This window comes from Tetrahymena thermophila (genome assembly GCF_000189635.1).
Source record: "Tetrahymena thermophila SB210 genomic scaffold scf_8254688, whole genome shotgun sequence".
Lineage (NCBI taxonomy): Eukaryota > Ciliophora > Oligohymenophorea > Hymenostomatida > Tetrahymenidae > Tetrahymena > Tetrahymena thermophila.
The window spans coordinates 652,741-667,035 of record NW_002476454.1 but is presented as its reverse complement, the minus strand read 5'-3'; the positions used below and the strand labels follow the sequence as shown (position 1 = coordinate 667,035).

Sequence of the window (14,295 nt, the reverse complement as noted above, 5' to 3'; positions counted from 1 at the left end):
AATAAACAATATTATAGTAAATAATTTATTAAATTACCATGATGAGGCATATAGATTGTTTTCATTTATGATGTCAACATATTTTTTTGGAAGAGTCTTTAATTTTATTTTCATATTTGATACAGTCAATGGCTTGTATAAATTATTAAATTTAATTTTATTATTGAGTGCTTTTAAGGTCACAGCTACTATGGTTTATATTTATTAATAGATATTTTAATGATTTAAATCTAAATGCAATTTAATTGCTTTTTGGATTTATTTCAGCTGATTAATCTCATTAGTATAATATTAGTCGCTATATTAATTCATAATTTTTCCAATTTGATCTTGTATAAAATATATTTAGTAAATTCCTGATAGAAGTATGACTAAGCATGGCACAAAAATCAAAAAGATAATTTATTGCTAGAATTTCATTAATATATATTTTTAAATTTGTTGTATTAGTCAAAATGACTAATTATGATTTTACAGCAAAGATCTCTCTTCAATTTAAAGTAGAATTATTAGAGTTATAGATTGATATTTATTTAGAGTATATATTTATTTACTTTTATAATTAACTTATTTGATTTTTTTCTTTGTTTTTAACAGTAATTTAGCATCAAAAATAAATTGAATACAATTAATTTATCACTCCATCAATTAATTCAGTGTTTTCTATAAAAATACAAAAAATAAATACCAAATTTATTTGTTAATTCCTTATACATAACTTACTCTAAAAAACAAATAAATATCAACTAAATGTTATTTAATTTTTTCTAAATTTTTGTTTTTCACTTGCTTTACAGATATTTTAGAGAGTTACTCATTATTTAATAATAAATGATTCGTTTATGAATTATAAATATGAAAGCCAAAAATTTTCCATTTTCTTTAAATTTAATTATTTTTATTTTATTTCTCAAATTTAAAGTTAAATTTTTTTTATTTTTTATCATTTTCTTTATTTTTTCTTGTTGAACTCTTTTTTATCCTTTCTTTTAGTAATAGATGGCTAATTAGTTGAGGATTAATTAAGATTGTGAACTATAGCAAGATATTTATCAACTTCCTATAAAAAGGTTTTCATCATATCAGCTATTGTTTCCTTATCATTCATAAGTAACTGTTAAAGCTTCTATTTTTTCTTTTCCTTTAATTTTTCTAAGTCACCCTAGTTAACTAGAATCCATCTATCAAACTTATTTAGCTAATCTAAGCAGTCAGAGTGATAAACAATTTATTTGTTAAATATATGATACACTAAATACTAATTATTTTATATTATTTCAAAATAATTTTTATGCAAATTACTTTAAGAAAAAAATAAATTACAAAAATATCTTCTTCTCTATGAAACAAATATCTAGCAAATATTTTTTTAAAATTGTTTTTTGCCTATAAAGTTTTTGCCTTTTGCCTATTCAAATACTCTTAATATTAGAAAGCCTACTATGTTTTGATTGAACCATCATAATATTACTATTTTAGCTGCTCTTGTTCAATATCTTATCTTACATTTTTTAACTATATTTTTAAATCTTCACCTTGATCCTCATAGAATTTAATTAATTCTTTAGCTCTTTCTCCAAACGATAAACTTTTAGTAGGCTCAGTGAGCTTTTTAATCAAATTTTTTTTGTGTTCGTCTGTTTCTTATTCCAAATCAAAATATGACTATAAAAAATAGAATTTTTTTAATAATTAAACAAATAAAAAATCATTAAATGATTACAGATTCGTTAAAAATAACGTTTTAGAAAAATGCTCCGCTATAGAACTAATTACTCATGCGATTTATAATATCAGGAAGATAAGAATCAATACTTTAATCTAAAATACGGAAAGAAATGATATTTCTATTATTTTTATCAGTCACTCTAATTCTTTATACTTTGTTTTCCAATATTTCAAAAAATTTAGGTTCTTTTGTTGCTAAAGCTAATGAAAAGTGACGTGTTTTAGATTATCGGTAATTCTAATTTTCTATTGAGCTACCTTTTATAAGCTCATTATCTAAAGCATTAAATAAAGGTTTCTATTTTTTTAATGTTAAATTTTCTTTAGCTTATTTCTAACTATTAGATTTATTTTCAGTATTATGTTAGTCATCTTCTTCCTAATCATCCTCTTCACTATCATTGTCACTATCTTCTTCATCACTTTCTCCATTATTATTATCATCTTCATCACTGTCTGTAAAATTTAGATCTATGTCTTCATCATTTTGGTTTTTTCTCTTTTACCCCTAATAGTCATCGTCATCTTCTTCTTCATCCTCTTCATCTCCACTTTAATTATCTTCGTGTTCATTGTTATCTTCTTTTTCACTATTCCTTTACTACTACTAAGTATGCTATATCTATTCAACTGAAAAATCATCTTAATCTTAGTTAGAATTTTATTTGCCAGAGTTTTATTTTTCAATATCGAAATCTATTTAACTCTACATTGATGATTTATTTTGATCATTAATTGATTAGTTCATATTTGACTTTTTTAATGCAATTAATTACGGATTTGATTATCCAGATATCTATTTTTATAAGCCTTTAATCTAAGGAGATCCCTTTTTAGATTCTTAATCTTCTCTTTGCTTACTAATTTTTTCATCTCTTTACTATATAAACTATATGGCTGTCAATTCCTTTTCCTTTTCATACCTTTTAGTTGCTGCTTCACTAAATTTTTTTTTGATTTCGTCTTTCTAATCTTGGCTGTAAAAATATTATTCACATGCTGAGTTAACTTTCTCTGAAAATTCACATGACTTATCATAGATAAATTTTTAGTTTTCACATAAAGTTTTTATGAATTTTTTTATTTATCTCCCATTTTAGCTTCTTTTATTTATTAATCTTATAATATCTTCTTCAAGCCATTCTCCATCATAATTATTAGTAAGTTAGAAAAATCCGCATAATCTCTGAAAAAAAGACTATTTTTTCTAATTTTCTTCTTTTTCTTCGCTTTACTAAGTGTTAAATGTATTATGTTTCTCATTAGTTTAAGAAACTGTCTTTTAAGATTCTAAATCATAAGCTTTAAAACTTTTTTTAGATTTTGTTGTTTCTTTTTACATTTAATATTTAAATCAAACTAAAGATATCAAATATTTTTAAATTTTAATTAATTTTCACATAAAAACCAAATAATAAATAATAATAATAATAATAATAATAGTCAGCAATTAATTCTAAAAAATTTTACTGCTTTTTTATGGCTAAAATAAAATATTAATTTTCTAATTAAAATTTAAATCTAAAATATTCGTTTACTGATTTTTTAATTAAATTTATAATATTTATGAATTACTTCAACTTAATAGTATTTTATTCAATAAGCAAATATTATAAATAATTTATAAATCTTATTAAAATTATGTCAAATATTATTTAATTAATTTAACTCTATTTTAGTAAAAAATTTAAGATTTAGTGGTGGGAAATCTATACTATTTATTTCTTTAACAGCTATTTTTTGTATTTTATAATAAATTTTAATTTTTGTGATCAAGAAAGAAATATTAATTTACAAACTAAATTTTATAGATATTAATTAATATTTTGCAGTATAACTTAGTTCAATAAATAAGTTTTTATATATTATTTTTACTTAGTTAAATAATTAATTTAGCAAATATGAAAGGTCTAAAGCTTTAGCTAAAAAAAATATAAGGATTCGAATAACAACAAAATTAATTACAAGATGAATTCAAGAATTCTTAATAAGGAGATAATTAGGGAGAAGATCTTAATAATATCTCTGATATTTCAAATTCAATGATAAAATCTACTAGAAATCGTAGTAGTACAATGGAAATCATAGAAGAAGTTGAGACTAGAAGAGAGCAGCTTTTAAAAAAATCAATTTAAAATTTGACAGAAAGAGAAGAAGATAATGATACTGATAATGATGAGGATGATTTTAGCGAAGACACATATTAAAAATATAGTAACAGCGCTCCTGAAAAAGGACTAAGATCAAAAGAAAAGCAACAAGAAGGAAGTGAAGGAGAAAGTTAAGATTCTTGTAGTGAAAATTCTTCTCCTGTAAGTGCAAGACTAGACTCTCCTCTTAAAAAAGCAACTGTATAAAAAAAAAGAATGAGTATAATTGATGAGTGCTTAGATCAAATAAGAAAACGAAGGGATTTAATTGCAGCCAAGTTAATTTCAAACACATACGAATTAGATGAGGATTTATTAGATTCATCAGATCTAAGTGATTTAGATTAATAAAAAGATGAAAGCAAATTTAATCTTAGTCAAAAGTTCAATAGTGGAAATACAAATAAAACACCGAGAGAAAAAGATATATAAACAAATGAATAAGAAAATAAATATCAAAAAGAAGGAAACTTATAAAATATTAAAACTTCTGAAGATTCTTAAAGTATTTCCAATAGTTTATATAGTAGCAACAACAATAATACAAATAACAATAATAATACTAGTAATAATAATAACAATAATAACTGTAGCAAATTAAATGAAAATGTACCAATAATTTCTATAGAAAAGCTTGATTCAATTATTAATCCTATTTAAGGAATATCTCCTTCCTCAAAAAATGTTTCTCCTAGAAAAGCTTAATAGCCTATAAAATAGTCTTAAGTTGGAAATTTAAATAATATAAAATAAAGCACGGTAAAATAAAGCTAGTTTTTAGGTATGAGCAGAAATTTTGGAGGTTCTAAAAGATTTGATCTAAGAAAATCTAGTATGTACCAAAATATTGGAGGTTTGGCTCAAAGCAGAATGATAAATGCAACATCAAGCAATTTAAAAAGGAGCAGTGTATTTTGTTTTGAAGGATTTTAAGATAGATAATTTGCAAGATAATTACAAAAGGTAAGAAATATACTAAATTATTATAATTCTATTAAAATTTAATTTAAAATAGATTTAAGAAGATGAAGATAAAAGCTTAGTAAGGTAATTTGAGAAGTTTATAGAGCAAATTAAGAAAGAAAAAGAGACATATATTTAAAAAATAAAATAAAAAAGAGATAACATAAAAGACTTTTTTAAAGAAAATACCAATTAATTAAAATTATAATAATAAAATGGATAAGATAAAGATACTTCTAAAAAAATAAAGAATAACAGCTTTTATAAAGTATTTACTAAAGATAATGAAGATTCAGACAAACCTGAATTTGCATAATCAATTAATTTATAAGAAATAAAAAACAGTAAAAATGAGAGTGATTTAATGAACCAATATAAAATCAATTTTTAAGATTATGAAGATTTAAATATCTATGAGCTATTAGAAAAGATAGAAGAAGAATTTCTTAGCAAGAAGTAAATGGATCCATAAATGAGTTAATTCCTTAGAGAAAGCATGATGATGAGTACTCTTGGTGGTTAAAGTTTTGCCTTTGGAGAAAATATGGACAAGACCTTTTTTCCTCTTGTTGTAACAGAGCAAGACTATTAAAATTTTGAATTGAAGAAGTAATTAGATGAAATGGGAGAAAAAATTAAACACAAAAATCTTCTCAAATTAGAGTAATTACTCGATAAGTAGAAGAGGGATTTAAAGGATTTAGAAATAGAGTATTGCAAGCTTTAAATTGATTATAAAATTTTTTAATAAAATGAGTAAATTAAAGAATAAATTAAGAAAGAACACCTTTAAGACAAAAGAAAAAAAAAATAAATTGCTAAATTGGTGTAGTCATAAATTTTGAATTAGAGTTTAGGTTAGTTAGATGAATCCAGTGAAAACAGCAGTGATGAAGATAATAATTTATTATCTAATTAAAGTAATAGTATCCTCAACTGTACAATAGCTATGAGTAATTAAAATTTTGAAGAAAGGCAAAAAAATGTAATAGAAATTTTTAACGAGTTATGTGCTGAGTATGGTTTTTTAAAGGAAAATCTATCGAAAATTAAATAAAATTTTAATATTAAGTATTAAGAATGTCTTGATAAGTTTACTTTTTTATAAAATGTAAACAATAACATAGATCAAGTCCTTGAGTATAATTAAAGTATTTTCTAATTTTCTTAAAAAAGTAAGACAGTAGTATCTAAATAATAACCATAAAATGAATAAGATAATGAAGATTAACTTGCTTAACTAGTAAATTAAATTTAGAATTTAGAATTGGCAATTTAAAATAGGAAAAATGAATCAGATATAGAGTTTTAATTTAAAAAAACTAAAAAAATAAATCAGCTTTTATCATATAAAATTAAATTAGAAAAGCTTTAGTATCAAAGGGACTTTGAAGGATTGCTGATTGATATCAGTGAAAATTCTGAGACTTTGTTTAAAGAAAAGTAGTTCCTATAAGATTCACTTAAAAATTTAAAATAAAAATTTGAAGAAATGAAAGAATATAATACAATATACAAAGATTAAATTATATCAAAGCAACTTAATGATATTGCTTAGCTAAAAGTTGAGATTGAAAATAATAATTTAGTTCAACGTGATTTATCTTAAAAATATGATCAATATAATTAGGTTATAAACAATCTTTTTTAATAGAAAAATTTTAATAATACTTCTTAGTTTTTACAAAATAATTTAGAAAGAGTCTCCTACGATTTATAATAGTAAAAATTATTTTTAGTAGAGGAAATACGTAAAGCAAAGCTTTCAAATAATAAATTAGAAAATGAAATAAATGATTTACAATTTAACTAACTGAGCAGTGTCTTAATATAGCAAAATATTTATTTAGAGCAACTTAAAAAATCTAACCACATTTTAATTTGAGTAAATGATCTAAACCATTATAATTCATATTCATTTATTAAATTAATTTCTTTTCATTCATAAAAAAAGAAAAAATAGATTATTTATTTAAAAATTTTAGTGTTTTTTTTGTATTTTATATAAATTTATTTAGAGTTTAATATATAAATTAACAAAATTATTAATAAACTCACAAATTATTATTCATTTTATTTAAATTATTTTAATTACTTCCATATAATTTTATCATAGCACTATGATTCAGTAATTTTTGTGTGTCACCCTGATCAGGCATTTCGGTTCATATAAATCCTAATATGCCAAAAGAAGACAAAGAATTAAAGTCAAATATTGAATTTTAGATATCTAGCATCATATATAAATTTTAGACACATCCATAAATTTTTGAATTGCCGTCAACACCTTTTCAAAAAATATTTTGCTTGCTAATTTTTGTTTTCACTTTTTGATTAAACATAAATAATTCTAATTAAAATTTATATAATAATACATAAAATATATTATTAGTTGAAATTAAATTTTAATTAAATACTTTATAAAAAAATATTAGGAATTTTTTTAAGTGAAATTAATGCAAAATTAATTAATAATTTAATTAATTAATTCTGATTATATTTTTATTTTTTTATATTGAGTTTTCATTTTTAAAAAATATTGTTTTATGCTAAATAATATTCTATTTAACATGGAAAGATTTTTTATTTTACTTACTTTGTTTCTATAATATCCTCAACATTTTATGAGATGTGATACATTAAAGATTAAAAAAAAGCTATTTTTAAAAGCATCATACAAAAAACTCGCAATTATTATCAGAATAAAAAGTTTTATTGATTGATTGAAAGAACAAATTATTAAAAGTAAGAATAGATGTCTACAACTATCAAAAAAAAAGTTTTTAACTAAAATCAAATTCTCAATTAATTAAGAAGCTTTAGTGGTAAAGTTAAAGAAATAGATGAAGTCATCACTTTGTATGAATAAGGCATGACTTACTTTAACAATTAATCTAAAAAATTTTTTTAGTTTGGAGCCAATGAAATTATATAGAGAGATGATTACAGATTAGAACTTGATTCAAATGAAAACTATTTTAACAAAAGTCCTTCAATGAGTTAAGACATGTATGATACCCAAAACCAATTATAGGAAAGATCAAAGTCATTAAGTTAAAACTATTAAAAAAAAGATAGCACACCTCCTTAGCAGTATTAATAATAAAATCCAGGATCATAGAATACTATTTTCTAGTTAAAATAAAAAGTAAAATAATTAGAATAGTAAGGCAATTAGCTAAGAGAGCAAAATGAATGTCTATCTGCTGATCTAAAAGTTAAATCCCACGATCTTGAGGAGTTAAAAAACTAATTAGATATTTTAGTAGAGCAAAATTCTAAGCAAAAGCAAAATATTTATGAAAAAGATGATTTGATTGCTAAGCAGGCAGCAGAAATAAAAAAGCTTAATGAAATAGAAATTAAGCATGTAGAAGCTATACAAACTATAAAAGATTAATTAGAAAAAAAAATAGAATAAATTACTATAGTTGAAGCAGATAGAAATCAATTATTAGAAAGATATTTACTTGAAAAAACATAGTTTGCAGAAAAAATGAATTAATTAAATACTTTGTAGGAAGAACTTAATTACAAGATGAGTAAGCTATCAGAGGATGAAGAATACCTCATTAAACGTAAATTAAATTTTTAAACGGAAATTTAGAAGAGTGGTATAAAAATGCCTACATTAGCACCAACTATTGATGAATCAAAGATTAATCTTTAATAGAGTGAAGTTCCTTCGAAACCTACTAAAGTTCTATTAAAATAGCATAAAAACGAGATATATTGCATTGGTTAGTCTTTAAATGGATCATTAATTGCATCGTGTGGTGGAGATAATTTTATTAAGCTATATGATCCACTTAGTATGAATCAGTAAGGATAGTTACAGTCTCCAAGAGATGATATATTATTTCTTCATTTGAATTTTGCTCCTTTTTCAGAGCTTATACTAGCAGGTCTCACCGATAAAACAATGTAACTTTTTAATTACTCTACAAGCAAGCTTAAATCTACATTCTAAGGACATAATGAAAGAGTTAATGTTGTTTCATTTACTTCAGAAAAAGAAAAAGTAGTAAGTGGTTCTACAGACAGAAGTTTGAAGATTTGGGATGTAAATAAAGTTTCTTAAATTAAAAGTATTTTGTGTGGATCAATTATGAGAGCTATTGATTACTTTTAAAGCGAGCCTCATATTGTTTCTGGTCATAATGATGGTTCAATACGTTTATATTCTATTCGTGACTCTAATAACACAAAGCCAGTGTATAATGTATAGGGTGTATTTGAAAACGGAGTTACATGTGTTAAAATTTCTAATTGTCAGAATTATATCTTAGCTTCAAGTGCTGAAGGGTTTACCTTAAAAGTAGTTGATTTACGTAAAAATTAGGTTGTCAAAACATTTGAAAATCAATAGTACTTTAATAATCATGAGTTTAACAAATGTTGCTTTGGACCTGATGATAAGTATATTATTGCAGGAAGTTCAGACAGCTCTATTATCATGTTTAATTTCAAAGATGGTACTAAAAAATCAGTTCTTAAAAATTAGAATCACTAAGGTGTTATTGTTGCAGTGGACTATCATAATGTTTCTGGTAATTTGTATTCTGGTGATAGCAGAGGAAACCTACTTATATGGAATTGATATCAATTTGAAAAATAAAGTTAATTCGTTACTAAAAAACAATTAATCTAAATTTTAAACATGCATACTACAAAAATAATAATATTAATAATAATGTATATCAGTAAAAATAAATCTATTGACCTGTCCTGTTTGTTTTTAATTAATAACATTTATTAATGAATGAATAATATAATTTATTATGTCTAATATTGAAAAAAATTTAATTAAGCTTAGATATTCATTAAATAATTTTTTTCTAAACAACTTTTCAAACTATTTATTAAGTTTAACAAAAAAAGTATATATAAATATATAGAAGTAAAGCTTTAAGTATGGGAAAAGAGAGATTAAGTAATATTATTATTGAATTTCAAAGAAACTAGTTATATAAATATTATCTATAAATTTACTTATAAAATTATTTTATCAAGATAGGTACTTCAGGTGCTGGTGTTTCACACTCCATATGGAATAAAATTGCAAATCAACCTGATGATCCTGATAATAAAAAAGTTTAGAATACATCAAGTTTACTTTATTAGCATGCAGATGAAAAGGCGAAGAGTATTTTGGATCTGGCTATATCTCATCAAGTAACAGTTAAGCCAGGGGCTTGCAAAAAATGTGGACATAGTAATTAAATCTATTAAATTTTGATATAATAGTAAGATTAATCATAATTTCATTAAAAATTAGTCGGCCACCTCACCTATTAATGCATGAACTTGCTTTCAAAAGGCTTTTAAATCGATAAATATAAAGTAAAATAGGATTATTCAAAGAAAATATTTTATAATAAACAATAATTAATTAATAAAGGAAGAAAAGTAGTAAGAAAGTGCTGAAGAATAATAAAAAGAAATGCTTGAAAAGCTTAGATAGCAAAAAGAATAGTGGAAAAGGGCTAAGGAAGAAAAGAAAAGAATGAAGAAAGAATAGAAAAAAAAATCAAAGAAAAGCAAAAAAGATAAAAAGTAAAATATTTTGATTAACTATAAAAATTATTTTAGCAAAAAAATTAATGATTACAAAAATCTAGAAAAAAAAAGAAAAGAAGTAAATCCTCTTCTGATTCTGATTCAGAATCCTCACGCTCAAGTAGTAGAAGCAGATCTGCATCCTCTGAAAATTCGATAAAATCAGATAGTTTGAGTGATGATGAAAGATAAAAATCAAGCAAAAAAAGTAAGAAAAATAAGTCTGAAAAGAGGGAATAAAACTCTTCGAGAAGCAGAAGTAGATCTCAATCAAAATCTCCTAAAAAGAGTGGAAAGAAAATAAAGAAAGATAAAAAGTGATAAAATAATATGGCAAACGACTAACTCTTTTAAATAATTTCAAAAATCAATAATTATTTATTATTAAATTTGTAAATTGATATATACTCCATAACATCTTTATTTTACATATAATACTATTGTAATAACCTTTATATAAATCAATCAATTAATTTATCTTTTTGCTAATCATCCTTAAGCGTCAAAGGAGTCTACAGATAATAAAATAGATTTTTTCTCTTTGTCTCCAAAAATCTAAAAATTTTAAATATTATTGAATTGAAGAAATATTTTTCAGTAAATTGATTGATTACACAATACAAATCGCCAATCTTCTCGAAAGGAGAAGGAATAAATCTATCTCTTAAAAGAATGTAAGAATCTTGAATCTTTTCAATAAAATGAAATTTATGTAATTTTGCTCTCATCTTAAAGCTTAATGAAAAATTTTAATAATTTATACAATTTATTTCTAATCTTCTGTAGGATTTTTGAGCGCTTTTAAAATCATTCTTTATATAATTCCTCTGATTTCTTATATTGTCTATGTTGGCTAAACTTCAATTGTTTCATATTTATTCAAATCTCTAATTTTAATAACTTTAAGCGAGACCCAAACATCTAGTTTTATTTTGTTCTTTCTAACTATAATGACCAAAAATTATTTAAATTGATGTAGAACATTGCTAAAAATAACTATATACAATCATCATGAAGCTAGTCATCTATTTCCTTTTAAAAATTTATTTACGACTCAACTGGCTATATTGACATATTTTTTTTATGAAAAAATTAAAAGTTTATATCAAAAATTCTGATAATTAATTTTATAAAAATATTTATTGAAGTAAAAAACAAAGTCGACCTGTATGTACACTTACTTTTCCAAACAAAATCAAATATTTTTTTGTTTTTATAATAAAATTATTTCAGGTTTGTTAAAAATAATTTAATCAAAAATATGTAATAGATTTTGTATTTTTATCAGAAAATAAACTAATTTCATTATTTTTTAAAGATCAGATCATATTCTGATTTGATTTGAGTGAGTAGGTATATTAGAAGATATTCTGATTTATAATTAGAAACAAATTATAAATTATTCTGACAAAACTTTAATTAAGACTTTATAAAATTACTTATAAAAAAGATACAATTTATTCTTGTAAAAATAAAAAAGGAATTAAAAATGTCAGAAGTGTCTCTCCTTCTTAAAAATATTGCGAAGGAAATAGGAAAAGATGAAAAAATCGTTTAGCCATTTATTAACATGTACATTTTTAGTTTAATTAATATTCTTTTAAATGAATGCACTGAAAAAGAAAAAATATATTTATTTAAATTAGATTAGAGGATAATTTTTATGATACCATAGAATCAATTAAAGATCTTAAAACAGAAGACTATGAAAAATGGAAATTCCCTAAGCGTATAAGTGATTTGATAATTTAAAAAATATAAGAAACATTATAGGGTAAACCTCAATAAGGGCAGTAATCTGTCTAATCTAATGTCCAATAACAATAAACTTAGCAAAGTAACTAAGTCGTTACTTAATAATCTGAAATGGTTTCTGAACCATCAAAACAAGAATTAATTGTTCAAAAGCTTCAAGATTTGTAAAAAAGTATATCAACTACACAGCGTTATATTGACTTATTAAATTTTGTTAAGAAAATCATCTCAAATATAGCTGCAAATCCTAAAGAATAAAAATTCAGAAGAATCAAGCAATCCAACCAACACTTTTAAATAAACTTTTTGCCTAATAAAGAGGCATTAGAATTCATGTATTTAAACAATTTTAAGCTTGATGAAGAAGGTATATTCTTAGCAGATTAAGATTTAGATATAGAAACTTTGAATTTATCAATTATCAATATTGATAATGCTTTAATAGAAGCAACTCCTTCGAATTTCAATCCTTATTAAACTTATACTTCTGGCAATGAAGTACTTTGTGCTAGAAATTTAGCATAAAAAGAAGGATTTGTAAATTACTATGAAGAACTTTAGAAGCTAAAGGCTAAAAGATTAGTAAAATAGTGAATTAAAATAATTGAAATAAATTAAACTTGTTGTTTTATAATAAATAAATAAAGTAAGTAATGTCATAGCCAGTTTCTGATAGAAAAACTAGAGTGTTTATTCAAAATCAAAATTGTAAATATTTAATTTCTTAATATGTAAGTCAATTTGTTATCTTACTAATACCATTAAAAAAGAATCCAGATAAATGGAAATGTAAAATGAAGAAGTTGAAGAGAATTAATTACTCAGAGAATTTTCTGATTAATTAAAAAAAATGATTTAAGTAAATAAATTTTTATGGAAATATACTTAACATGTAATAATATTTTAAATTAATTAGAATTTAGACAAGCAGCAATTCTCATCGAAAAGTAAGCAAGAATATGAAAAATTGCTAAAAGATCCTGTTTACACAAAATCATTAATAAGAATTAAATTTCCTTAAAATGTTATTCTAGAAGGAAACTTTAGTCCTATGGAAACTATCAAGCATGTCATTGATTTTGTTGCCTTAGTAATCACTATTTATTTATTTTAATTATTTTAAAAATCATTTTTTAAAGAATTTAGAAAATCCAGAAGTACCATTCTACTTATTTTAATCTCCTCCTCGTCAAGTATTTGATAAAAGATTCCATCAAAAGACTCTTGATGAAATGGGATGCTTACCAGGAGCTGTTTTTTACTTTGCAATTGACAATGATCCAGAATTCTAAAAGAAATTCTATTTAAAAACAGAATTCAAATAATATTTATGAAAAATTACAGATATAAAAAACTAATGAAATTGTTTACATCTTTTATTTTTTTAAATAATCTTTTCAAATTAAAAATAATTTTATTAAGTAAATAAAATAAATTATAAAACTAATTAATATATAATTGAATAAAAAGAAAGTAAATGTTTTTTATTATTTTATTGCTAATTCTCATTTATTCCATTTTTGATTTAAAAAAGCAATTTTCAAAATTATGAATATATACATTTATAAATTTTTGTAATTTATCAAATAGTTTATATGCTTATGATATTAATTCTTTAAATGACCTTTGTACTTAATCAAAGAAAAAATCGATCGTTGATACTCAAATAAATAACAAAAATAATAAAATTTAATACTCGAAAAAAGTTTTATATTTAAAAAAAATTTAATTTAAATATTTTAAGGAAATAAGCATCTCTTTTCTCTAATTCTAAAATTATTTTGCTATAAAAAATGTATTAAACATATGTATGATTTGATTCTAAAAACATCTAATTAAATTTAGTCAAATATAAATTCAATTTTCCCAAAATAAAATGTTGTTTTAATATGATAACATATTTTGGTTAATTTGGTTTTCAATAATTTTTAATTTGTTTTTTATATTAAAATAAACAAAAATATTTTTAAATAATAATTTGAATGAAAAACTTTAGATTATTAGATAGTTTTCAAGAACTAAGTCTATATAGAAGAGAAACTTGTTTGCTTATTCTGTTATTGAGTGGCTATAAAGATAAATTTGAAATGAATATAATTAATTAAATGTAAATATTAGAAATAATTTGATAAGTTATGTT

The 14,295-nt window shown here is 22.4% G+C and overlaps 6 protein-coding genes across 6 annotated transcripts; 4 read left to right on the top strand and 2 right to left on the bottom strand. All coding sequences in view use genetic code 6, as the record gives it.

The window, feature by feature from the left end:
- Positions 1–943: 943 nt before the first annotated feature.
- Positions 944–3,070, bottom strand: TTHERM_00294510 (hypothetical protein; the record flags this gene model as incomplete). Its single annotated transcript, XM_001013083.2, has 3 exons — positions 944–1,258; positions 1,324–1,665; positions 1,724–3,070. The coding sequence occupies 3 exons, from the start codon at positions 3,068–3,070 to the stop codon at positions 944–946; spliced, it is 2,004 nt and encodes a 667-aa protein (XP_001013083.2).
- Positions 3,071–3,506: 436 nt separating this feature from the next.
- TTHERM_00294520 (hypothetical protein) lies at positions 3,507–6,726 on the top strand (the record flags this gene model as incomplete). Its single annotated transcript, XM_001013084.2, has 2 exons — positions 3,507–4,841; positions 4,894–6,726. The coding sequence occupies exons 1-2, from the start codon at positions 3,630–3,632 to the stop codon at positions 6,724–6,726; spliced, it is 3,045 nt and encodes a 1,014-aa protein (XP_001013084.2). The 5' UTR covers positions 3,507–3,629.
- Positions 6,727–7,596: 870 nt separating this feature from the next.
- Positions 7,597–9,441, top strand: TTHERM_00294550 (WD domain, G-beta repeat protein; the record flags this gene model as incomplete). Its single annotated transcript, XM_001013087.4, has 1 exon — positions 7,597–9,441. The coding sequence occupies one exon, from the start codon at positions 7,597–7,599 to the stop codon at positions 9,439–9,441; it is 1,845 nt and encodes a 614-aa protein (XP_001013087.4).
- A 233-nt stretch (positions 9,442–9,674) lies between these two features.
- Positions 9,675–10,721, top strand: TTHERM_000294549 (zinc knuckle protein; the record flags this gene model as incomplete). The annotated part of the gene is made up of 5 exons (XM_012796912.1): positions 9,675–9,774; positions 9,859–10,056; positions 10,120–10,184; positions 10,243–10,397; positions 10,463–10,721. Exons 1-5 carry the CDS (start codon positions 9,756–9,758, stop codon positions 10,719–10,721), a joined length of 696 nt encoding a protein of 231 aa, XP_012652366.1. The 5' UTR covers positions 9,675–9,755.
- A 140-nt stretch (positions 10,722–10,861) lies between these two features.
- On the bottom strand, positions 10,862–11,474 carry TTHERM_00294560 (hypothetical protein; the record flags this gene model as incomplete). The annotated part of the gene is made up of 3 exons (XM_001013088.4): positions 10,862–11,089; positions 11,164–11,345; positions 11,405–11,474. 3 exons carry the CDS (start codon positions 11,472–11,474, stop codon positions 10,862–10,864), a joined length of 480 nt encoding a protein of 159 aa, XP_001013088.4.
- A 415-nt stretch (positions 11,475–11,889) lies between these two features.
- TTHERM_00294580 (UBX domain protein) lies at positions 11,890–13,489 on the top strand (the record flags this gene model as incomplete). Its single annotated transcript, XM_001013090.2, has 6 exons — positions 11,890–11,972; positions 12,047–12,737; positions 12,803–12,863; positions 12,926–13,014; positions 13,072–13,245; positions 13,295–13,489. 6 exons carry the CDS (start codon positions 11,890–11,892, stop codon positions 13,487–13,489), a joined length of 1,293 nt encoding a protein of 430 aa, XP_001013090.2.
- Between the last annotated feature and the right edge of the window lie 806 nt (positions 13,490–14,295).